Here is a 26,992-nt window from a genome sequence, read left to right as displayed (position 1 = left end):
TTTTATTTAAAACTCAAACTATGGATTATTTCCAGCATGTTTTAACTTTGATTTTAAGGTGTCTAAAGTCAGAGTTCCCCTTTTCTTTTTTTTTGACTCAATGGATAGAAGATGGCCAATGGAAACACTGCTTCAGCTCTCTTTGTGAACAGAAATGTATAAATATTTTTATAATCCAAAGTAGTAAGATAGTATGAGACTACTATGTTGCTCATGCTGATCACTATTCATTGATTATCTAACATTACAATGTATTTAAATGTCTTCAATTTAAGCTCTGGGGCTCCAGCTTTGGTTATTTAACAGTCGTGTTGTTAGGGACAGTTCCTTCATCTTTAGCACATTGAAATGTCAAACTCATTATCAACACGTTTTCCATTGAGGAGCCCATGACTGTTTTGTGTTTAAGACACTGCGGCTTTAATAATACAACACAACTTATTTGCAAATGTCCTCTAAGCGAATGGGTCATTTTCCAAGTGGCTTTCTTCACCTGCTCTGGTCTTCAGCGCGAGATGAGCGTAACCGTTCTCCTCTTTCTTGCTAGATTAAGCGACTTTTGGAGCTAATGCTGCTAAATAATAATAATAATAATAATAATAATAATAATAATAAAAATAATAACGCATTTAATTTCAAAGCGCTTTTTCAGGTGCTCAAAGACGCTTTACAGTGGTGATAAAATGAGACAAAATAGAATAACAAAAATATTCAAAAAGCAACACAACATAATTCACAAATTAAAAGCCAGTCTTAAGAGGTGTGTTTTGGTCAGTGTTTTGAAAGTGGGGGTGTCGGTGCAGTCTCTGATGTGTTGTGTGGAAGGGAGTTCCAGAGGGTGGGGGCAGCGATGAAGTAGGCTTTATCCCCCCAGAGGGTGGGGGCAGCGATGAAGAAGGCTCTATCCCCCCAGAGGGTGGGGGCAGCGATGGGGGAGGCTCTATCCCCCCAGAGGGTGGGGGCAGCGATGGGGGAGGCTCTGTCCCCCCAGGTTCGGAGCTTGGTTCGTGTGGGGATAGAAAGGAGGTTGGCTTCTGATGAACGAAGGCCGCGGGAAGGGGTGTGGTGGTGGATCAGGTCGGTGAGGAAGAGGGAGGGGGGGGGGGGGTGTAGTGGTGGATCAGGTCGGCGAGGTAGGGGGGGGGGGGGGGACTGGTTATTGAGAACTTTGTGTATTAGCAGAAGGATTTTGAAGTGTATTCGTTGACAGACAGGGAGCCAGTGCAGGTTTTGAAGGACGGGGACGATGTGGTCTCTGGAGGGGGTGTGGGTGAGGAGGCGGGCAGCGCAGTTCTGGATATATATGGCAGTTTATTCAGAATTTTGGATGATGAGCCAAACAGGATGCTGTTGAAGCAGTCCAGTCTTGAAGTGATGAATGTGTGGCTGAGGGTTTCAGCAGCCGGGAAGGAGAGTGAGGTGCGGAGGCGGGCAATGTTTTTTTAGATGGAAGAAGGCGGTCCTGGGGATATGGAATACTGTCATTGTTAGGGATGTGTCAACACTGGGTTGGGCTCTTCAGTTGGATAATGTGGCTTTATCTGGATGTTTCTCCAAAGTAACCTGCATTTAAACTTTAATCTTACATGTTATTTTGTGTGTAGATTAACGAACTTCAGGGTTTGCTTCATGTTAAATCTCAGCAAACATTATGCTGGTACACAACCATCTAGAAAGAGAGAGACAACTGACTAAATATTCAAAAGTTTGACCTTGACTGTAGAGATTTATCAGCATGTATCCTTAGAAAGGCTCACTCTTTGTAGACACTTCTTCCTCTGTACATAAAAGACATTAAACCAGAATGTCTACTTTATAATTCCAGTTAAATCTTTGCTTCGATCTCTGCTTTGTCCTTGGTTAGAAATCTTTTGAAGTTTTCCTCCTCAAGTTTCTCTCGTGTTTATGTGTCCTTCACTGAACCCCACAGTCCCTTTATGCCTCTGTGCTGTGGAGAAAAAGCACTATCTTTGATGAAAGTTGAAGCACAAACATGGCCTGAGATGTTAAACTCTGCAGCTGTTTTAACCTCGATCTCTGGTGCAGCGAGGCGCTCTTAAGGTGGAAACAAAAACAGCGGCCATGAAAACTGCCGATGGGTTTCCCTGGCAACTGTTGCTCGTGTTGAATGGATGCCAGCCTTTCACCGGGCCTCTGTTATCTGTCGGTGTGGCTTCTCCAGCGGAGGGAATACAGACACTAATGAGAAAACGTATCCAACAGGGATCTGCTGTGTGACGGCTGCTGGCTTCAGCCGCTCTCCCACAGGCACAGAATGATACTTTCCTAACTGCAGAAGGAGCTTCATGCACCTCTATTCCCAAGAGAGGGCTGACATCTATCAAATTAACACGTTTGTGTGTGTATGTGTGTATGTGTGTATGTGTGTATGTGTGTGTGTGTTACTGTCTTTACTGCTGCATGCATGATGTAAAACCATCCTCTGACACATTGTTGTTATTTGATTAGCAGAAAAAACATATATAATAATATTCAAATCATTCCCACTTAATGGCCAATGAGATGACAACCGATTTGTTTAAAGCGTTGGCTGATAAATCGCTGCATCTCTTTTATTATAACTAGTGTGTGGAGAGTAGAGGATGAAGAAATAAAAATCTTTGTAGCTAAAGATTACAGATGTGTGTGTGTGTCCCTATTCAAGTGTACAAATCTCTGCAACACAGTCAACTCACTTCCTGTAAATCAAACTGTTCGGAATCCATAACTAAATTCCCGCTGACGATGTGAAATGTTTTAGTATGCGTATTAAGCACAGGCTCCCCTAGTGGCTGACCTATGTTACAGCATTACTACGTCTAAAACTGTTCCAATACAAATATTTCGTATATCAATATTTGAATAAGGTAGGACACTGGTTAATAATATTGTAGCGTGTTCAAGTAACCAAGGGATATGGTAGTTTTCAAATAAGTATAAGATGTGCACAGTTATGATACGTTATGTAATGCACTGTTGTTGGGGGGAGAGACCGCCCCTTCCATATGAGCGTGTGTGTACGGCGGGCATGACGGGACGAGTTGTGTTCGTATGTGGGAAAGTCACTCAGTGCGCTGAGCGCTGGCTTTATTGCTTCTGTATCCGTAGCACCCCACGCAATAGTTGGGACTTTGTACTGACGTCAGTAAAAAAGGTTTGCCCCCCCAAGATCAAATGTCAAACTCCGCCTATGGTGTTAAGATTGGAATACATCTGAAGACTTACACAAGACTAATAAGAACATTATTAACAGTTTCTTTCAGTCTTTAAAAAAACCTTTCCTCCCTTCAGTGTGATTCAACTAGGGCAAACAACTGTACCTTATGTAACCAAAGTTAGAGTAACCTCAAACTAGCATCTCCAGCATTACTCTGGCATACTGATAGGATCTAAAAGGAGAGTCCAGACTAAAACATATTTCAATCCTTTCTCGGAATTTATAATTGACGGCCGCAGAAGTTTATACCTAAGAGATTCACTGGCAGAAAATAAGGATGGTCATTAATTATTGCTGAGCCGATCATGCCTGAGAGACATTTAAAGTCTCATCACCTTTGATTTTGTCATTTTCTTTTGCCATTTTATTGACCAAATGATTAATCGAGAAATTAAAAGGCATATAAATCGAAGACGAAATCTACCGTTGGTTGCAGCCCTCCACTCTAGCATTGAGGCTCTTTCGTTAAATGTCTGATCATTCACAAATAAAGTAATTAATATTCACGTAGAGGCCACCCATGCAAAGAATGTCACTTAAACATCCTGTTGAAAACCAGCAGAGTCATGTGAATCATGTCTGAAAGGGATTATGATCCCGTGTATTTACCATAGACTGTTTATATTAGTTATAGACATAAGCTTTTGTGTGTTTGGGAGTGTGGGTGACTGAGGAGGAGGAGGGGGGGGGGGGGGGGGGAGGTGACGCTTCCACACTGCGGTACAAAAAGCAGTTGGAAACTGTAAACGAGAATGTGTCACCGCTCATTCGCCTCGTGTGGGTGTCGCTAACAGACGAGAGTTGCTTCTTTTCTAATAAGACCTCCTACGAGTGGGGGGGGGGGGGGCACTTTGATGCAGAGAAAGAACGTGTCAGTCAGTCACTGCATCAAACACTCACCAGATGATAACTTCACAATGTACATGTCAGCCAAGACATGAGGAAGGGGTGTCGCTAATTACAGCTGAGTCGTTTCTGGGGTAAGACCAAGAAAATCAGGCTGAGTGTTTCAGACAGGTAGTTCTAGGGGTGCTTAATTAATCGTATTGTAATCGCAATTACGATTTTGGCTTGCAACGATTATGAAAACATAATCGAAATAAAACAAATATTTTAATTGTTTTTAATTGTGTTTTTCAGTTGAATTATACTTAAAGTTCAGGGTAATCAACTGTTAAAAACATACTGTTTAACATTTTTTTTTTCAATAAATTGATGTTTTCAAAGCAAATGGATAATCGTTTTTAATAATCGTGATATCAATTATTGACCCAAATAATCGAGATTATGAATTTTGCCATAATCAAGCAGCCCTAGGTAGTTCTGAGATATTTTAATACGCTGTTACTGAACTCTGAGCTTAATTTAATTTTGGTGCTCCAAAACTTTAAAAACTGTGGACTCGGATGTTTTTTTTTTACGAAACAATACCCAAGCACTAGTTGTTTCCCGTTTTCGTATTCTAAAGCTTCCTACCACATTACATGTTGAAGGTGGGGTAGGTAATATTGGAGAAGCGAGCTGGAGCGCGCTAGGATTTGAAAATACACAACCGGAAAAAATCTGCCACTTCCACTGAAGTCTGCATTTAATATATTCATTGCTATCGGGATGTTAAAAGAGCATTCCATGGAATATAACAAAAAGTGTATCTCGAGATGGTTTCTCAAAAGGTGTGGTAGGTAATTCACTTCAGAAACACTTTGTTATATTCCATGGAATGCTCTTAACATCCTGATAGCAATGAATACATTAAATGCTTTGACAATAAATACATAAAAAAATATCATCTGTGGAAGCCGTGGCGCTGTAAAAAGCACGACCAATCATCTGAGCCGGCCCGGCTAAAGTAACTGGATGGCCTACCTGCCTGTCAGCCTTCCATCTGTGCACAAACTTATCTCGTGCCCTCATTGGTCATGTGCGCGTTCGTGTGTGTTGGAGGAGGGGCTCTGTAAGGAAGTCTGAAGGAAGGGGCAGATTTTTTTTCGGCTGCGTAGTTTCAAATTCTAGCGCACTCTAACTGGTCTCTCCATTCTTACCTACCCACCTTTAACCTTTAATATTGAATTTACTCAGCTCAAGGATCTTTTGACTTGCAAACTCTGAATCTTTTATGATTTTGTCCGTAGCAAATGTTACAACATTTTGTCACGATTTATTCTATTTATATTAGTAACTCTTAAATCTAAGCCCTTTATTATTAACAGTAGAGCGATGCAACCGTTTGAAGAAAGTTCATTTTGATCTTCCTGTCTGCCTTACTGCAGGGTGCTGAATTAAAGTTCATTCTTGACCTTGACAGCAGCTTGACAAAGTAAACTAAAAGTCAATTTACTGGAGCTTTTTAAGTCAGTTGAGTCGGGATAGTTTTTCTAAAGGAAAAGAGTAAGTGCTCTGGCGGGAAACAGCTACGAAGCGTAATGTCCAATTCGAGATGTCACCTTGGACTCTGTAATGTTTTGAGTGCATTTTCCACTGTTTTCTGGCACTTTATAAGGTAAAAGATCATTGTAAAGACGATTTGTAGTCTTTATATCACAGTATTCCAGCTGTCATTGTGAGAAGAACTGTTAGTACATGTCTGCACAAAAAAGAGAACCTGTCTGCAGTGCCATTGTTTGTCTGTCACTATACTTTAGAAAGTGACGATGTTGCCATGTTTTGATGAAGTGTCTCCTTGATGGACAACACTTGTTAACAAGAACCATTTTTGCAGTTTTTTCCTCAAGGATTCAGTGAATCATTCTTCAAATGTCTTCTGTAAGAGGCTGATGGTTCACCACAGGCTGAACTGGAGACCCCCACACATCCACCCACACAGCTGTGACATCTGCACCTCCTCCAGTCACAGACCACTGGAGCAGAAACACATGCAGATCCTTTCCTCCACTTGTCTCATAGATTTGAATATAACTACCAAGTTAGGGGGGCTTTCTGTAACATGTAGTTATAGAAATCACACTGTGGGAGGGACACAGATTCCCCTCATCAAAAACAAACCTGTTGGGAACCAGATATCAGGACTGCTGCTGAAAATCTTCACCTGTTTCCACTGAACACCTCTGAATGTAGCACCTAAGGCTTGGTTTACTTAAAGCAAATTCAGTAGCACTTATGAAAGCGAAGTACCTGCAGCATCTTGCTATTTAGAGTTTCTTCCGTCATGGTTGAATGCACCCATTGAAGGTTGCTTTAGACAAGAGCATCTGCTAAATGTGCTGTAATGTAATGACCAACACTGCAAGTCCCAGAGACACGACCTGACGCATCTCTGTTTATCCTGCTCGTATCCATGCATGCACGGCTGCTGTAAATAAGCAGATGGCCTTACGTTAGAGTCTGATGAACCCAAACATCATAATGAACGCCCCCAGTCTTATCTAATGAACGACAAAACTACAGACATGCAAATGGTTTTGAAGTAATGTATTCGAACCAACTGTTTCCACATGACTCCACTGTGCATCAGTTGGTAGGTTTATGATGGAGATCCCTCTGCGGGGCAGTGGTCTGCCATTGGGATTAGACCACTGGTGACAAACTGGAAACTAAAAGGCAAGCAACATATGGCGCAGGGGTTTATGGGATTACCCAATTAACAAGGTGACTCAGAGAGCTGCTAATCTGCTAAATGTTCCGACCTATCTGGACACAGACAGTGACGCATAGAGGGCATCTTTTCAGCATCCAGCAATTCACACACACACACACCTCTAATTGTATTAAATGAGGATCCACTGGGTGTCTGGGACAAACATTCGCCATCCGGGCAAAAAAATGTGCTTGTAAAAAGTGACACGTCACGCTGTCAGTGAGAGCTTCATTAATTGTAATTATCCTGACATAAAGTGCGCCGCGAGCACAAACACCACCTCAACGCGCGCTGTCAGATCTGCGCGCAAATCAAAACGCGCGCTGCAGGGACGTGACGCACAAGTGGAGTCCGCGAGAGGACACATTTACACACAGAGGACAAGCCAGATACCGTCCGTAAGAAATAGACCCATTTATGAGAACTCATTTCAAACATCTTCCAGGTTTGGTGCTGTGGAAAGTGACAACTTGGTAGTACAAATATAGATTTGAGCATCCTTGGGTCTTAAAATTCCCGAAAAAAAGCAACATGCTCCACTCTCCGGAAAATGTTTTTGGTAAATCCCACATGCAGATAAAGATAATATTATGTATTTTGTATTATAATCAAATGTAGGCCTAATTCAATTAGACCGATGTATAGGCTACTAGACATGTCAACAATTGTACATAATCCGTAAATAACTGCAATACTTAGAGTTTTACTATCACCTGCTTTCACACCTTATACATGATACACTAATTTAACAACAAATACTGTGTTACTGGTACTTTTTGTTGTCAACCTGGATGTGTATTTTGCACATTGTAAGTAATTGTGCCATTTCTATAGTTACTATTTAATACCTCTTAAATAATATTCTGCTTTTTATGGCTTTTTACTTTAGCTGTAACCATGTAGGCTACCTTTCCCCTCTGTGGGACGATTAAAAGGTATTCTGATTCTGATAATGTTCCCAAAAGTGAGCATCCATCGCATCCCAGCCTGGATGTATCCCTCCGTTTCTCTGACTGAGTGAGGATGCTTCTTACCTTCAGGGAACTCATTGGGCTGCACCACATACAGGAACGCCTGCACCAGGTGGAACAGGATCCCTATCGGTCCCGGTTCGTAATGGGCCAGAGTCTCGTAAACTCCTGCAGGAACATAACCGAAATCCAACTTTCCCGGAGGAGGGAGTCTCCGCGGCTCGGTCTCCAGCTGGAGTTCTCCGGAGGCTAGAAACACGGCCAGGAGGAGCAGCAAGACCCCGGTACTCCACATCGTGCTGGGGTCAAACCGGACCTGTAAACTGGGGTTAAACTGAAGAGAGAGAGATCTTCCTTATCGGAGAGGAAGAGGAAGAGGAGGCTGAAAAGTGTCCGGGTGGATCTCCCGCAGCTTTCTAAGTCCTGCTGCCGGCGGAGAGGCTCCTTCTGAGCATCGTTTCCCCGGCTGAGGCTCCTGGCGGTCGGACTAACCGGGTGATCTCCTCCCGTCTCCGGTGCTCTGCTGTAGGTCCTCCCGAGATGAGCGCGCCTCTTCCACTCCAGCCTCGGTGCGCACGGGGCTGCGCTGCGTCACGGGAGCGCGCCTCCGTCACTTTACACCGGGGTGGAGGAGGGAGGGTCCGGGGAGGGGGGCTCCTCCTGCCGGTGATAGAGGGCGGAGGATGTGCTTATATCTGATAACATGTTGATATACTCTTATATGTTTGAAAAAATAATGGTGGACATTGGTTGATAGTAACAAGTATTTACTCAAGTAGCCTACTTTTGCTAAATAAAGTGGAATTCTTTTGCCGAATTATTTAAAGGGCTGTAAGAAACTGTTATGTTTAAGAAAATGTATAAAGAAAGCGTAATGAGACAGTATGAAGTTGACTTTTGATTGTGTTCTGGTTTTATGTTTCAGCATTTGTAAGTAACTGTGACTGAAATAATATTGCTTTTTTATGGTTATTTCATTTTTTTTAAATTGTTTTTAAGAAGGGGCAGATAAAATAAGATGTTATTCTCCCTGCTCCTCTCAACCATGTGCTATAAAAAAAACAAAAAAAAGCAGTAGTGTATATGTTTTGTTTTAAAATAACTGCGATGTGTAGAATAAACAAATAAATACAGTTTTCCAGTACTTCTAATCCTGCTACCTTTTTATTACGACTATAATCCAGAGGCAGATATTACATTTTTACTGCGCTATTCATTTGATAACTTAAATTACTGTTATGATTCGTGGAAAAAGGTAGGACCCAAAAGCATAATACAAAAAGGCCAAAAGGTCCAGGAACAAAAAGCGAGCTTTATTTAAAAAAGAAAAAAAAAGCTGATGAACAAATCATGGCATGAAACAAACAGATAGCACATGGTAGCAACAAAGCAAAAACTGACCGTGAGCAGCATGGAGGGAGACAGGAAAGAAAATGAACCGACAAGGAACACAGGGGAAGACAAGACTAAACACAAAGAGGGGTAATCACTGGACAAGACACAGCTGGGCAGGGGAGGCAGAAACACAAGGGCAACAGGTGAACACAATCAGACAATCAGACACAGGAGGGAAAACACAGGAAGGAAGACAAGACACAGGGAGAACAGAATTTCAACATAAAATCATGACAAGACAGAACACTAAGATGTGACAGAAAACTATTACTTTGAAAATAAATTATATTTAAAAATGAAATACTGCATCGTGTTACTTACCATGTATTATTTTAGCACATTAAGGCAACTAAATAATTAATAATCACAATGTTATATATATATATATATATTTATATATTCTTCTGAAAATAGGCCTTTGTGCAGAATAAGTACTTTATTTTCTGTACTTTAAGAGTAGAAAAATCACTTTTAGTTTGATAATATATAAAACGCAAATCTGAAGAGTTACATTAAATAAAGTGAATCATATTTCATACTTCATATCTAATGAAGAAGAAGACTAAAATGGTTATATTCCCAAAACTGTACTCAAATACAGTTCTTGATTAAATGTTTTCAGTTACGTTCCATCACTGCTTGACCATCTTGTAAGTTCTCCAATTAATTTACTTCTTACTCTGCTTCATAGTTTCTTTACAAAACTGTGCAGTGGTCCCAAAAACACACTACCCCTCTCCTCTCCCATCAACAGGTGGTCTGTATTCAGGACCCTCGACCTCCCCGGACAGAGGACACCTAAGGAGCAGCTGTGATTGGTCGAGCCATGGTCAGGTGGGCTCTGCTTCTGTCTCTCTGCACAATAACATCACTGTCCTCTGCAGAGCGCGGGGCCCCGAATCCTGGAGACAAGGGGCCCCTGTCTGTAAACCTTTGATCAGCGATTGTGAGCACCTTTATTCACTGTGTGTGTGTGTGTGTGTGTGTGTGTGTGTGTGTGTGTGTGTGTGTGTGTGTGTGTGTGTGTGTGTGTGTGTGTGTGTGTGTGTGTGTGTGTAATGTCCCCTGAAGTGATATATACATGGTACCATGTATACATCACTTCAGGGGACATTACATTGACTTACATGCATTTCCTGGAGACTTATCCTAACCTTAACCATAACCAACACATGCCTACCCCTAACCCGTAGACTTAACCTAACCCTTACCCTAACCCTAATCCTAAACCTAACCAAGTCTTCACCCTAAAATTAATGATTCCCTCATGGGGACCTCAAATTTGTCCCCATAAGGGAGGCAAGTCCCCACACGTGACTGTGTAAACCGATTTAGGTCCCCACAAGTATAGTAATACTAGGCCACACATACCCACCCACCCACACACACACACACACACACACACACACACACACACACACACACACACACACACACACACACACACACACACACACACACACACACACACACACACACACACACACACACACACACACACTCATTAGAGGGGCAGATGGTTCATGTGCTACCTAAACTGAGGGGGTAATAATGTGCTTTTTACATCCTGCTATTAACAGTATATCAGGTACCAGTAAAACAGAAGTGTGAAGAACAAAGGAGTAACTATTGGACATTTTGAGGAATACATGACACTTTAAAAGGGACAGTTCACCCCAAAATATAATACATAATAACATTTTCCTCTTACCTGTAATGCTATTTAAGTCAGAAACAGCTGTATTGCCAACTAGGTTTACACACAGTGGATTTGCTTTGGTGTATAATGGTGAACACAATAACACATTAAGTGGAATGAAGTTGTAAAAAAGCAACCCACATATAACTATTATATACAATATATAAGTATTAACATACAAAGAAGTAAGTACAACAAGAATCTGTTAACTACTCCAACACATACAGCAGTAAATCAGATTGTTCTGCTGTGAGTTGCAGAGTGTTGGAGATCTCTGAATTGGAAAACTCAACAGTAATTACTGGATTCTGCACTGATATCGTTTTGGGGAGAAGTAAGTAGTGTAAACTGAAAAGATATTCTACAAAACATATGAAGTTTTTACTGTACTGTTTTAATAACCTCGTTTTAGTAGGTCTAATTATTACTTCTTCACCATGTCTCGTTTTCTTCTTCCGTGTTTTAGTGGAGGCGATAAGAACCTTATTGGTACTTATTGCAAACAACACTATAAACACTATTCCACTGTGAACTCCGGAAATTGCCAATGCTCTCTCTCCTCATTATGTTTCAAAGCAATCTGCATTTAAGAGAATGATTTATTCTCTTGATTAGTTCCTGCTGAAATGTATCTTCCTCTGCATCATCACAATGAAGTGAGATCTTTCTGAGCTCATCCTCAACATCTGTCTGTCACGCTGGACCCTCTCCAAGCATTACTACTCCTCCTGCAGTACTTCCTGTACGCTGAAGCTGCTCTCAGTGTTCAGCGGGTGTTAAGGAGATTATCACACTGAAGAAGTCTGCTGCAGATTTACTCTCCCTGACCTGAAACTGCTCAGCTGAGCGTCTCCGCCTCGGGGCAGGTGAGCTCGTCCATGGAGTAAACCCCACTGACTGCAAGTAATAAAATATATACGTTTATAGCTGCTCTTTTTGTCCTCTGTTATCCAAGCCATGAGCTGTAATCCTGCATTTGGTGCACTTTCTGAATCAGGAAATATGTAGTTCTTTAGTTTGACTCAATGTCCACTTACTAGTTTCATCTGAGGTTTTCACAACATCACACGTGAAAAGAGTCAAGGATTATTTATAGAAAGCCAAAATATAAAACAAGTAATGTCATAAAATGTTTTAATTGAGCGTGTCTAGTCCATGGCCGTTTCTCAATGTTGAGTAAAGCTGCAGCAGAGCCACTGGACGTTTCTCAATCGCGAGGAAACTGGCTTCCAAGCCAATATTTCAAGGATACTACGTCCTCGAGTGCCGCCGAAGGACTGTTCCAATCTCCAGCATACTTGGAATCCCACCGAGGCCACGTCCTTGGTTTGGGGCTAATTTCGAGGCTGCACATGGGTAGACTTCGCGTCCTTCAAATCCCCACAATGCTTTTTGCGCACGGACCAATTTCAAAAACCCTTGCGGAGAATGGCTGAACCGACGCAGCACACATTTAAATGTAAGTATGTAGTGGCGTAGAACATGTGTTGGTAAATATGTTACTTTGTTGCATTTGTTATCACCAAAAATGTGTTCCGTGAAAGTAAAGCAAGTTCATAATTAGATAGACATCGTGAGATATTTATTTTCGGTACAGTTTATGTTGAAACCGTTAGAGAGAGTGGCACACTTGTTAGCCTGTTCCATTGTCCTTCGTTTTCCGAAGCCGTGGCTTGGAAGTATACTTGCTTCGTTTCTGAAGGAAGTGACTTGGAAGTATGCGACTACCAAGCCAGTATCCTCACGATTGAGAAACGGCCACTATTTCAAGTATACTACGTCATCGAGTGGCGCCGAATTGACTGTTTAAATGCCCAGCATTCGGCGCCACTCGATGACGTAGTATACTTGAAATAGTGGCTCTGCAGCAGCTTTACTCGACATTGAGAAATGGCCCATAAGGCAGTAAGTCTGGACAAAATGTATTTTTTTCTTTTATATTTCAGATTTTTTGGAGGTTATCCAATTAAGATGTCTAGGTCTGTTGACATCATTTATGATTTTTTCACCCTAAAGAGCAACTGGAAAAGATCTTCAGACAAAATTCTTAATTAAAAAAGAGATTCTCTCAATTTTCAATGGATTCAATAATAGCTTTTATTTTATTGAATGAACTTTCTTTAATGAATTTGCTATTACTCCTCAGTTACATCAACACAAATAAGTAACTAGATGGAGGCGTGTGGTGCAGTGGGTTGGTGTTGGGATCAGTTCAAACCCTTCTGCAGTCAGCATGTCGTTGTGTCCCTGAGACACTTCACCCCAAGTTGCTCCTGTGGGGATTGGCCACAGTATCGAGTATGTAAGTCTCTTTGGATAAAAGTGTCTAACATGTAACATGTCATGTAATGTAGACGACACAATGGTTGTTAAATAGCTGGTTTTCACTTAATAAAAACAAATATAGTCATTTCCAAATTCCACATATGTATTCATTTAGTTTGTCTTTTTGTGAACTCTGAATGTCGAGGTTCCAGACAAATGGCTCTGACTGACTCCAGACTGCAGCTGGGGAAGTGAGTAAAACATCCTGAGACTGAAGTTAAACTTTAGTCGTGGTTTCCAATCTGTAGTTTGTCTCATCGTGACTCCAAACCAGGAAGATGACTAAACAGCAACAAGTCTGAACACAAACTCAAACGTCTTCTGATGATATGACTTCAAAGTGTTAAAACCACACACTTGTAAAAAACAACTTTTATTCATTCAAAATTGGGCATTTTCATACAATATTGATCGAGGTAGGAATTAAATAATGAACCAACAGAAGAAATAAAGCAGGCAGTGTAACGGACCAAACACACACAAAGCTCTGAGGAGAGTTAAATATTATTATATCACAACTGCAGCTCCTAAAATAGAACAATCCTTCTTATTACAATGGTAATCATGAACATCTCTCCAAATGAACTCTTAGCATGTGTTCCTTCATATTTAATCTTTCTGTTTAAAGTCAAATCTGACAGCAACTTCAAAAACATGTGGCTGTGTTGGATTGTGATATTAACAGAGCTGAAAACTAATTAGGACATTTAACTTCTGCGTCGATTATTTAAAATGTTGTTTGTTGTTATATTTATCTGTATAGTTTAGCAAAGTGTAACCTCGTGAAGTCTGCATGGCACCAAGCACTCTGTAATGTACCATTATTTATTAAAGCGGATAAAAAAAAGTCAGTTTTGACACAAACTAAATATGTCAATTGTAAAACTGTTTTAATGTTAGGAATAATACATTATGTTGCACTTAACTACAAACATGGCTGACGAGTGCAAGCTGGAAGATACACCTGGTGTTTAACATGTTGTATTTATAGATTTGAAATAGCAAAAAAGTTTCAGTTGTAGCAAATCAAATGTAAAACACACATGCAAAAAAAAAAAAAAAAGGCATTTTGTTTTGGAAATATTCCTTGTGTTTTTCTGAGATGTAAACATTAGAACATTACTCCAGAGTCAAATGAGAAGCCTGACCCGTCGTATTTAAGACAATAGGGTCCATCAGTGCAAACACTCGTCAGACTGAAAGAAACAACGTCGATTCCTGACCAAGTGAGGCGGTTTCTGATCGTCTGGAGTCTAACATACGGAGAGATTTGAAGAACAGATCTTGTGTCGGCGGCTTCTAATTAAACGGTTAGTTTTGTACTGATGAGGATCCTTTAGTGACGTCATCTGTAGGCTGTGTGGAGGAAGGGCTCTTCTAAACGGGTCGGGAATAAAACCTCACTTCAAATGATTACGGCCTTAGTGGGACTGGGGTTGTGATTTCTGAGCTAATTAAGATATAAATATATATAATATTATTATCAGTGTGTGACTGCTCAGGGATCAGTTTTGGCTTGTGACCCAATAATAAAACAATAAACGTTGTGGACCCTCGTCATGTGGTGTGTACATTTTGTGACTCATTTATAAAAAAAAGGATTCGTTCGTTTTTCATGAGAGCAAAAATATGAACTTTTGCAGTTATTCGTGAAAAAAAAGGCAGACATTTTGTTTTTCTTTCTAGTTTTTTTCTCGTTACTTCTCTAATGGATGTAATGACGCTTTGTGTGGGTCACAAGCCTCAGGTTGGGAACCCTTCGGCTGAAGTCCATTAGTATCTTTCCAGTACTGAGCCGAATCCAGATATCAGCGTCTGACTCCAAAGGCTCGGCTGTTATAATATATAGATTTAAAGACGTTGTTATTTCTAATTGTGTTGATGTTGATGTATGATGACACCTGAGGAGTACACTCGTTGAGCCAGCTGAAGCGCTCAACGAGTGAACAATGATTCAGGCGTTTCCTTTAATGTCAGAGTTTGTTTTGCTGAGCGATCCGAGACGTTTCTCTCTCTCTGCTCTCAGTGCTGCTCAGACAGGAAGTGCTCTCCGGCTCTCACACACACACCGTTTCTCACACCTGCACACACACTCCTCACACTCCTGACAGTTCCTCCTGAGCTGCTCGGTCTCTCTGCTAAAACTTCTCGACTCTTCCACAGCTGCAGGATTGTCTCATGTTCACAATAACTTTCTGTCCTGCATCCTGATAAATAGCTCTCTCTCTCTCTCTCTTTCTCTCTCCCTCTCTCTCTCCCTCTGCTGATTGGCCGGGGGCCGGGCTGAGCTGCTCCGCTCTTCGTCTCCCTGAGTGCACTTCGTGTTCGTCGCTCCGCTCCTCAGTCGATGCGGTTCCCACAGATGGTGAAGCGGTCGATCTCCAGCAGGTCTCTGTCGGGAGTCCTGTGCTTCAGTTCAGTCGCTGCTGCTGCCTCCTCCTCCTCCCTCTCCCCCTCCTCCTCCTTCTCCTCTTTGGAGAGGGGGGGTGCAGGGGGTTCAGGTTCAGGGGTGGGAGTCGGGGTGCGGGGGGGTGGAGCAGCGGGGGAGTGGTCAGCAGGTTGGGGGGGAAACAGGTCAGTCCTGGGGGAGGGCTGCGTGGTCACAGAGCAGGAGGAAGAAGGGGGGGGGCTGCAGAGGGTGACGGGGGCCGGCTCCATCTTGGATTCACCTGGAAGGAGGAGAGGAAACAAGGAAGTTATTTGGAGTCGTCCAGATCTTGCTTTGTTTGCATCTATTTCATTTGATCCTGTCAATCAATATATTTTCACCAGAACATCTGGTTTGTGTTTCTTCCCCCAATGAGCTCTGTCTTAACGATCACATGACCTTTTTATGACAAACTATACTATGAAGATTAGGTTTTGAGCAACACAGATAAAGAACCTCTGAATTAAGCTTTAGGAAAATATAGGAGAATCACGTCGAGGGAAAGAGGAGGAATCTTTCAGATCATTCTGAGAGAGAAGATACAGTCTAGCAGAGGGTAATGAGCTGTCGCCTGGAACAGCGTGCGCACACACACACACACACACACACACACACACACACACACACACACACACACACACACACACACACACACACACACACACACACACACACACACACACACACACACACACACACACACACACACACACACACACACACACACACACACACACACACACACACACACACACACACACACACACACACACACACACACACAGTGAATTGCATAAGAAAAACCAACCAATCAGAATAACCCTGGATATCAACATGGCCGTCTGCAGAGAGCAGCCGCAGGTCTCCAACACCTCACTGTAGACAAACTGAACCCACAGATATGATACTGCAACGAGAGGTTCTTTGAATATGGTGTTAAAACTATTTCAAATATTACCGAGGCAATAAAAGCAGACAATTGAATATTAGACAACATCAGGTTTTGTTATTTAATGAACTTTGGTTCTCCCTGAATAAATCAACGGTGATGTAATTATAATAATGCATGCCTGTTGATTTCCTCCCCTCTCTCCGTCTTCATTTGCTTGAGTTTAACTTTGATTCATTTCCGAACGCCAAAACAATATTTTTGTTTACTAGCGAGCATTAGTGGAGCCCGATCGATATCTCTCAGAAGTGATTTAGGATCTTAACCGAGATAAAAGAACGGAAACTGGTCAAATATGATGCCAAATAAATGCTTATATATATATATATATATATATATATATATATTAGGGCTGTTACGATACACTAATCTCACGATACGATACGATACACGATATTGAGCTCACGATACGATATATATCACGATATTCAGCCAACGATACGATTCGATATAATTCGATACACTTACATCATTTTCTGAAAGATTTTAAAGGGACAGTGTGATTTTGGTGACATCTTGTGAGTGTTCCATTGACTTGGATTGAATTAATTCAACTGAAAACTGAAAGCATCAATTATACAATATATGGCTCTGATTAGACAGAGAGTCTACAGCTTGCAAATGCTGGACAAAATGACTCAAAAGATGTGGTGAGAAAATTTGTTTCATTTGAGTTATTAATTTAAACTTTTTGTCTAAGAGATGCTGATTTGAAACCGTTGTTACATACAGTTACGGCATTTCCTGTTTCTGCCGGAGAGAGGGGAGGCCGTCCCAAAGCTTGCTGCTGTATTTACTCCCTCCATCTGACAGGAGGGAGCCTCGTTGAGCTGCGAGTGTGGCTACAGACGGAGTTCACTCCGTCGAGGGAGTGGTTTGGGATTGGGCCGATATCTCCGGCGGTAGAGAAGACCCTCTCCAGTGTGGTTAATGTTTGCCGCCATTCTCCTGAACCGCTTCGCATTCACTGCGAGAAGAAGACACCGGCGTCTGTGTATCTAGAAATGCTCTACAGCGACACTAGCGGCTCGGCTGGCTGACGTAACCGCTCTTCATGCAAAGCGAACGGGGGGGGAATGGGCAGCGAGCAGAGTGCCAGGCGGAACACAGGGGATTTGAATGGGAGTTAATGTATCGATACCCGCGGCTGAAATATCGATACTTTCTCGGGAAACAAAATATCGATATATATAGGAGGATCGATTAAATTGCACAGCCCTAATATATATATTGGCTAGTGGTAACGGTTCTCAACATTAGGGTTATTAAATGACAATGATCTGTTTTGTATTTTTTATTTGTTATTATTCATTTAACACACCCCTCTCTTTCTCTCCATGTGTACATGAAGTCCTTAAGACTTCATATTACACTATATATAAGAAATGTTTTCAAACTGCAGGAGCGCAGCGTGGTCAGCGTCTCCTCTGGAAGCTACGTGAGCTTTAATAAAAGGGAAACACCATATGGGGCTTTATGATGGCTGACGTGAAACCGCTCATTACCCATCATGCCCTCTGGACAGAAACATGGCTTGTCTTGTGTGTACACCACTGAAGACATGCAGGAGGACGTGATGAGAGCATCAGCAGGTGAAGCTGCAGAACGAAGCTCTGTAATGTTACACAGTGAACATGTGCTGAGGGGTGGCCGGTTCGAGTCCCAGCAGCTGAAGTAGTTCTTATTAAACTCTGTTTGTTGGAGCGTGGCGCCCTGAGCCGAGCAGCAGCTGCTTCTGAGGAACAGACCGCTGACACCGTTAGGGTCTCTGTCCTTTAAAGCTCCGGCTCTGCGGGGGATGTGCCCTCGGACGACATACTGCCCCCTGCTAATCTGAGTGTCTGATCGTACCTGGGTGTGTCTGTGAGATACAGGGCCGCTTTAACAGTCAAGAATCTAAAGAAATGTTAGTGAGGAGATTCAAATGTAAATACTTGAACGCTGGAATTACGGTTTGATCAGTTATTGAAGTCTGTCATAGAAAATCATTTCTAGGACGTCAATGCTTCTAAAGACTGCTACGACCACTACTCACCATTACTTTCATAATGATTGTTTTATCATTTGGTAAATAAAATACCAGACATTGTGAAGGGAAAAAGCCCTGCGCAATTTATTTGAATGTCTGGGGCGACAGTCCAGAACCCAAATATTTAAGTTAACTTAAAAAAGCTGCAAATCCTAACGTTTGAGAAACTGGAACCAGGTGACGTTTTGCTTTAAAATGACATTAAAACCGATTGATTAGCGAATCGTTACTGATTTCCTTTCCGTAAATGAAATCATGGATTCATCTTGATCACTAAAGGAACACTTGCTAAAAACCTAAAACTATGCTTTCAATTATTACATCATGATTTCTGTCAAAAACATCTCAAGTACTGCTGGGAATATTTTGGAGGTATTAGATGATGAAATTAGGGCTGCTCGATTATGGCAAAAATCATAATCTCGATTATTTGGGTCAATAATTGATATCACGATTATTAAAAACGATTATCCATTTACTTTGGAAACATCCATTTATTGAAAAACAGTATGTTTTCAAAAGTTGATTACCCTGAACTTTAAGTATAATTCAACTGAAAAACCAATAAAAAATAAATTAAATAATCGTTTTATTTCGATTATGTTGTTTTCATAATCGTTGCAAGCCAAAATCGTAATTGCGATTCAAATACAATGAATTGAGCAGCCCTAGATGAAATGTCACCTGTCGTCACGGCAACATCTCGATAATGTTATTCAACATTACTGATTACAAGTGGAGATAAACTTTGATGATCAAATCAAAATGTTCAGCTTTAAATGTGACAATTTACTCTTTTTGTCTATTATAAAAAAAGATTATTGGGCCAATTATATTATGCATTTTTTCAACAACACTGCAGAGAATGATTATAAGGTTTACATTAGAGATGTTAAGATTCACCGATTCGCATCGGTGCACCGGCATAAACGTTCAAGATGCGAGTGCACCGGTTGAAAGAGTGCACATCGGCTACAGTTTGGGTTGAACCGGGTTGAACTCGAGATGCATCGATTGCGTAGCGTCTTTGCATCGGTAAAAAAACGATTCATTCATATAAAATCCCCTCATCTTGTCAACGCTCAGCAGAGACGATCTTTGATATTTGCTTCGCCACTACGGAGAACGAGAGTCTCAGTTATCAACACACACGGAAGTTGAGGAGAAAGAGAAACACAGCGCAGCGAAAAATACCTACAAATCAAACGTTTGGCAACACTTCGGATTGTTCAAGAAAGACGGTGTAATAGTCATTTATGCTATATAGTTGACCGCAGGTCATGGAGAGTAATAAGGTATCCGTAGACCTTTGTATGAGGTATCTTTATTACTTAACAGGTCTACAGCCATGATACATAGATCCGTCCTAGATGCGGACTTGCATACACACAGTATCACTCCGCAGCCGCACCCCATCAGTAACGTCCTGATGGTATATGTGCGCGGCACTATTACTACAGACGGTCAACTTGAAAAATCACTCGCAAATTGTTAACGATGCCGAGCCGCTTTAAAGTACACAAGTAGTACGAGGAACTTAGCGACGCACATAAAGAGGCGACGTGGGGTCTGCGGCTGAAAAGAGAAACCTGAAAGTGAGACATATGAGTTAAATCACTCAGTGAGGTGTTCTGTCAGAGAGAGGTGTTTAGCTTACAGCAGCCTGTGACGGCCAATAATAATGTAAATGTCTTCCTTACTGTAAGCAGTTATGAAATACCTGTTTGTGAAAGGTTATTTGTTTTCTTTATTGTTCAGATAGAAACCAATGCTTTCTGCTCACTGGTGTGTTAGCCTCTGAGTGTTAAGCACATCAGGCTGGCAGCTGTATGGGCATTGCTCTATGGTAGCTGTTATTTGCACATTGTTAATCATGAGCAATGCATCCTTACATTGTTTAACTGTGAGGTGTTATACAATTGTATCTGGAGACCTTTTAAAGGTAAAAAAAGAAACGGCATGATGGAATGTGCAGTACCAAATATGTAAAGCACTTTTTTGTTAATGTATGATTTGCTGCATATAAGGAATAAAACAAAAATCCTCTGTCGTACCATATTGAAGTATCATTATTTTTGCATCGTGTTGAATCGCATCGTATCGCCCCGAATCGCATAATGTTGAATCAAATCGTATCGAACTGTATCGCAACAGGGGTGAATCGTATCGTATCGCATCGCCTAGTGTTTCAAAGGTATCGTTAATGTATCGTATCGTGGCAACGTATCGAGATGCGCATCGCATCGGCCTCAGTGATGGAGATGCACATCCCTAGTTTACATACTAGGTATATGACGGCTTGTTTTGTCAATCTGTGGGAAACAAAATCAAATTAGTTTTAACCTTTTCAATCAAACTGCATCCGACAAGTTATATCCTGATTTCCAGGTAGACTGAAAGGTCAGAAGTTTCTGCTCCACAAGAGACTGAGCTCCTACCTGCGGACCAATCTGTCTCCAACGAGTGTCAGCTAAACGCCTAAACATGTTATTATTCTTCTCTGATGCGAGGCAAGTTTGGTCAAATGTTACATGATTGTTTTCTATCTTATTTTGATATACAAACAACCACAGTGCTTTGTTTTCATAGATCATTATAAGCCATTACTGTTGTGTCAGAGAGAGAACGTCAAAGTGCAGAGACGTAGGAAACATCCAGCGGGAGGCAGAGAGCACCGGCAAATAATTCATCAGAAAGATTAAATCCCAGGACGTCTCATTTACTCGATTCCTGAACACCACACGCTCTCTCAGGTCTCTGCACTTTGCATAACTCCAAAATAGGAAGCTGCCTCTGATCTGGGAACATAACATTCAAGCTGATGCTGTGTGATTAAAGGCTTTTGTCTCATTCCAAATAAAACACATGACACACACACACACACACACACACACACACACACACACACACACACACACACACACACACACACACACACACACACACACACACACACACACACACACACACACACACACACACACACACACACACACACACACACACACACACACACACACACACACACACACACACACACACACACACACACACACACACACCTAAGATTATAGTTTACTTTTCATTCAGGAAGTATGACGCTGCGCTGTCAGTGTGCTTCTCCATGTTTGTGATTGGTCAAATGTTGCTAGCCCCGCCCCTTTCGTGTGAACGCGCACTCAGCCGGACAGAGAAACCCTGGCTTGAGTTACCGAGTTGATAACCAGCGTCGTAGGGCCGCTTAGCGAGAGCGCGTTTGTTTTGGATTAGGTAAGCCGGGTAACTCCAACATATCCAGGGTCTGTTGAACTGGACTCGTAGTACGGGCCTCAGCTCTCGGAATATTTCATGTCGAAAATATATCTCATCTCCATGTCTAATGGGCCAGCATTTAGTTTCGGGGTGTTGGTTAAAAAAAAAATCTGATTCAAAACAGATCTTATGTTAACAGCTAGGGACTATTTGGAAACTATTTGGTGTGTTATTTAATAAAAAGCAGCTACACGTAAACTGGCAAACTTACCAGTTACCAGATCAAAGAAGAACATTATCCTCCAGTATAAGAATTACAGATGTATTTATATACTGCATACACTGTTTTCCTTGAGTGTAAGACCCCCGATAGTTTGTGAGGTTTAGCATTGGAGCTGCAGAAGTTCATCACCACAGGCGACGCCTCTCACATTGTTATTATTAAAAGTAGTAGACTGTTTATGTGATTTAATTTGAGGGTACTGCATACTGTAGGTTGATGTTAACAACAGGGTCCGTTTTATTAAAGTATTTGGTGTTTTACCTGGAGAAGTGGGACAGCTGGCTTCTGCTCTGCTCGGGGTTTTACTGGAGGAGGTGGAGGAAGAGGAGGGTGGAGGGGGGGCCGGAGTCTCAAACAGTTTGTCCTCCATGTTGGCTCTCTTGACGTAAACACAGGACTTCCCCAGCAGCACGATGCTGTTCAACACTTTGAGAGTCACCAGCCTGGAGAGGGAGAGACGGCCGGTTAGAGAGGGGCACTTCTGACGGGAAGTAGTGAACAGGAAATAAAACGATTTGCATTTCTTCAGTAACTTCTCTGGAGCTTTAACAGTCTACAACAGTGGAGAGAAGAAACAAATAATTATTCATATTTGATGTATTTTTCTTTTATGTTTAAACCAGGCGTGTCAAACTCAAATACACAGTGGGCCAAAATAAAAGAAATGGGTACTAGTCGAGGGCCGGACTGGTTCAATGTTTATTGCAAAACGTATTGAAATGAACTTATTGCACATATTAAACCTGGAACTAACAAAGCTTAAATTATTACCTATAAAAACAACATTAAACATTAAATAATCAGTTGCATTCATTTCTTATGGCTCTATCTGCAGCTTTTCCAGAGTCATTTCTTATGATCACATTTTTCCACAGGCCAACAACAGCTTCAAAAAAAATATTTCCCTCAAAGAACAAACCAAACATGCCCTGTTGACGTGAGAAAGGAAGTGCAGAAGGAAACATCCATTAAACTCAATGTGCTGTTCTGTGATGCTAGCTCAGATACTTGGCATCTCATCTTGGGTGCAAGTTCATCAATGTTTGTGGTCAGGCTCTGAGCTGAGGAAATCTTCAGGATGGAGTGAAGGTGTGCTAAAAAATATACCGGCGGGCCAGATCTAATAGTAATCAGAAATTATCCTGCGGGCCGAAATTAAATCCACCAAGGGCCTGATTTGGCCCCCGGGCCTTGAGTTTGAGCTCGAGTTGCCTGGGAATTATGAGAGATTTATATTTCCAACAATTACGCTATAACTATTTTTCCATGACAATAAAGCCTTTGAATCCATGAAGCTTACATGTATTTCTGTCTATTTTTTGATAGCAGTTATGATTGGTGGAATTAATTAATTACAGAATAGTGTGAAAAACTTTTTTACATTAGTCTGCTTTTGTTTAGCAGTTTGAGCTTCTGCTAATTTGGTTGATGGATTAGCACCAAGCTCTGAATTTTGGCACATTTGAATGAAAATACTAGGGCTGTCCCGAATACCATTTTTCGGGCTCCGGATATTCGGTAGTAATCAGCAGAGAATATTCGACCTGCACGGGGAGCCGCGTATATAAACCAATTAGTGTTCTTTGAAATTGAAAAGGATATTGTGCTTGTTACTTTCGTTGCAGTTGTATAATGTCTTAAGTGTAATTTGGCTTGGCTTCCTATTTTGTATGGACATGCTTTTATTTTGAAGGAGAGTTAGCGCTGTTGACAGGAAGTTGTGGTTGCTATGGAAACAATGTGACGGAGATTAACGGAGAAAAGTCATATCTACATATAAAGACGGAGAAAGTAAACAATAAAGTTTATGGTTAAGTGTTAGCACAAGCTCTTACGTTGATATTGGAGATTTCAATAAATTCAATTTAAACTAAAAGAAAAAACGAATAACGAAATTGAAACCCGAATAGTACTCCAACGAACAAATATTCGGGTACAGCCCTAGAAAATACACAAAAAACCCAGCAGTATGATTTTAGTTGTAACGGAGCAGCCTCCCTCCAGTTACTCAGAGTGTTTTTGAGCCACTTCAGTTTAAATTCATCTCCTCTACCGTCTGGCTTCGATCGCCGCTGCTCACATTTCCCCTCTGACACCCGGATGTTGAAGTGCACCATCCTTTCTGTGTTTCTTAGTTTTGCTATGAGGCCCAACCTCTGACCCGGGACTCTGAGACGGACACATTTGGGTCTGTGGAGCACCGCTCGCTGTGACAGAGTGTTTCAGAGTGGGAGCGAGTCAGAGAGGCTGAGGCTCTGCCAAGGCTCAGCGCTGTGATGCTGAGTTATTTTTAAATCAGGGGGTGGGGGGGGGGGGAAGGCCAGAGATGGCACTGGAGATGACAACAATGTATTCTTCCCCCTGAGGGAAACTCTTCAATGGTACGGGCCCGATGGGATCCGGCAAACGAGAGTGAGCGAGGCAATCAGAGAGAGGACATGAGGGCGCAGTGTTAATACTTATGTAACTGTGTGTTTATAACTGAGCCTGCATGTGTCACTGCGACTCTGTGAGCACGTCTGTATCCTGCACAGAACAGTCTCTGCGCATGTTTAACAAGCTAGAGTTAACAAAACATGCATAAATCTACTTTTATTTGTGGAAGAGGGAGGGGATGACAACAGAAAACCAAAAACATTCTCAGCCTTTGTAGCGCCTCCTGAGCTACATGTTCACTGTCAGATTAAAATGCATGCAGCATATGAAAAATGAAATGTCCTACTCAGTGTAGCAATATACACAAGGCTTAAATGCTCACGAGGGCTTCTTCAATTTCAGATGCAATACAAGCATGTTATAATTCAACAGTATAATGTTAATAGACTTACCCGAGATAGCAGAGGAACACACACGTGTACGACAGAGCTCCCTGCACCTTCACCGAACTCATCACCACTCGGATGAGCTGTCAAAACATTCAAAAGAAGAATTAACGGACAATGTGACGGGGAAAAACAAAGTACATTGCAAAAAGATTAGGGCCATCAGGAAGCTGCTGTCGAGTTCACTCAAACAACTCACGTGTTTCTTAATATGTTTATTAGAAGCAGCATATAGTTTGAGTTTGGCGTCTAGGCTCGGGCCTCATCCCTCCACAGATGTACAAAGAACATGGAGTGATGATTAGATAACTATCCCCTGAGCCTACAGGTGGAAGCTGGGATGGTGGGGGGGCAGGCGAGCAGCAGCTACATGACACACAGCAGCAGGAACATGAACGCAGCAATAGCAAGTGAACACAGCAGTGGCAGCATAGCGAGGCAGAGGCAGGCAGACCTGGCAGCTTAAATAGAGCGGCATGTTTAGGAGAATGTGATTGGTTGGTTGTAAGAGGGACGAGGTGCGTCACGTGTTAATGTATGATTGGTGCTCGAGTTGACTGCCTGAACTAGCTCGCAGGCTTCGCCCCATTTGTGGCAGTACAGTAGGTTTTTATTTGAAATACTCTGATATGAAAATGATGTCCTTGGACACAAGTGTTTAATATTCACGTATATGTGTGTGCCAGTGTAAACAGGACGCAGATAACACAACTGGACATGTGCACATATAACCAGTAGTAGCATGATAACATGGAATTTAAATGCAAAACAGTTGTTAGCAAAGTGTTGTTTGCTTCTGGGAAATGTGATATGTGATATCGTAACGAATCAAGGGAGAACGTTTTGTGACCGATGGGAACGAATCAGAAAACAGCCCTGGATGTCTATAGCCGCTTTCACACCAAGTACTTTGCCGTACTTAGCTCCCAGGACTTAGTTCCCAGCACTTAGTACCCCCATGGGACTAAGAGCAGATTGCGTTCACACCGGAATAAGTCCCTGAGGGAAGATTACGCAAATGAAGCCGCTGACGTCACTTCTTCTTCTTCTGCTTTGGGTTTACTGGCAGGCCGCAAACAACTTCACGGCGTATACTGCCGCCCGAAGTCCCCGGTCGGGGGTCCCCGGAGTTGGGGACTGACTTCAGTAGAAGCTGCTGGGACTCCCAGCAGCTCCCGAGTAAATCGCCAGAACGCCGACACCTCCTCATCACTCCACCGCTCCCACATTTTTTTTTGTGTTGCCATAAGATAGTCTCTCTCCGTTGGTGCGCTGGGCTAATGCTAATAATGCTAATGCCAGCAAATAAAATGGCGGCTTCATAAAACTTTTCAGAGTTTTGTGGAGCGTGGTTTGCAATTCGACAAAACAATCAGAAATTTGAACTTTTTTCTCCCCAGGAAAGTACCTGCTCTCTAGCAGGGACTGAAAAGGGGGGGAAACTAGGTTCTCTTTTTGGTGTGAACGCAAAATCCCAGGAACTATCGGAACTAAAAGGGAAAAGTACTCCGGTGTGAAAGCGCCTTATGTATGTGTGTTTTTTTTTTTTAAAGTATCCGTTTCCAAATCCCAGAGATTTCAAACTAAAAAGGTATTTTCAAGTCTTAGTTTTAGGTTTTGAAAAATGCTAGAGTAGTGTGGTCGCAAGGAGTAAGCATAGTAAAAATGACCACTCTCTTCTGGTATTAAGTGTCTGAGTGCTTTCTCTCACCAGGACAGCCAGCGGCAGAGGGATGAAGCCCATCCTGCGGGCCACTGAGTCACTGTAGTCTGTACAAGCCTGCAGAGAGACGGAGAGAAGCGTTACAGCCTTTATATATACAGTCTGGGGGGTTACAGCACTCCACAAAACTGCATTTATCAGCTGCGTGGGCTCACTGCTGTTTATGTAAGAATAATGAGACGGCTGCTTACATTCTTCTGCCGACTGCTGACGAGATCGAAGGCCAAACTGGCTCTGTATTCACTATACACCTGGGAAGAGAGGAGAGCAACTATGGAAGCATACTGGGTAATGATACATCATA

The 26,992-nt window shown here is 42.0% G+C and overlaps 2 protein-coding genes across 4 annotated transcripts in view; both read right to left on the bottom strand.

Annotated features, from left to right (window-relative positions):
* Nucleotides 1-1,148: 1,148 nt before the first annotated feature.
* On the bottom strand, nt 1,149-9,264 carry LOC307032593 (prominin-1-A-like). Of its 2 annotated transcripts, none has more exons than XM_079670684.1 (3): nt 9,185-9,264; nt 7,847-8,443; nt 1,149-1,462 (listed from the first exon to the last, which is right to left on the bottom strand). In XM_079670684.1, the coding sequence occupies exons 2-3, from the start codon at nt 8,076-8,078 to the stop codon at nt 1,443-1,445; spliced, it is 252 nt and encodes an 83-aa protein (XP_079526810.1). In that variant the 5' UTR covers nt 8,079-8,443; nt 9,185-9,264; the 3' UTR covers nt 1,149-1,442. The 2 variants fall into 2 exon arrangements, 1 of the variants encoding a protein (XP_079526810.1); XR_013806315.1 differs by lacking the exon at nt 1,149-1,462 and adding an exon at nt 1,517-1,669.
* A 4,292-nt stretch (nt 9,265-13,556) lies between these two features.
* Nucleotides 13,557-26,992, bottom strand: part of tapt1a (transmembrane anterior posterior transformation 1a) — a 28,273-nt gene continuing 14,837 nt past the window's right edge. For both annotated transcript variants that reach the window (XM_079667639.1, XM_079667638.1), the window contains 5 exons: nt 26,880-26,939; nt 26,677-26,745; nt 24,972-25,048; nt 22,405-22,586; nt 13,557-15,871 (listed from right to left, as the gene is read on the bottom strand). In XM_079667639.1, the coding sequence (XP_079523765.1) occupies nt 15,543-15,871; nt 22,405-22,586; nt 24,972-25,048; nt 26,677-26,745; nt 26,880-26,939 (717 nt within the window). In that variant the 3' untranslated portion in view covers nt 13,557-15,542. The remainder of the gene's footprint in view (nt 15,872-22,404; nt 22,587-24,971; nt 25,049-26,676; nt 26,746-26,879; nt 26,940-26,992) is intronic.

Source organism: Notothenia rossii, assembly GCF_949606895.1.
Source record: "Notothenia rossii genome assembly, chromosome: 3".
Lineage (NCBI taxonomy): Eukaryota > Metazoa > Chordata > Actinopteri > Perciformes > Nototheniidae > Notothenia > Notothenia rossii.
This window is presented reverse-complemented; position numbering and strand designations above follow the sequence as displayed.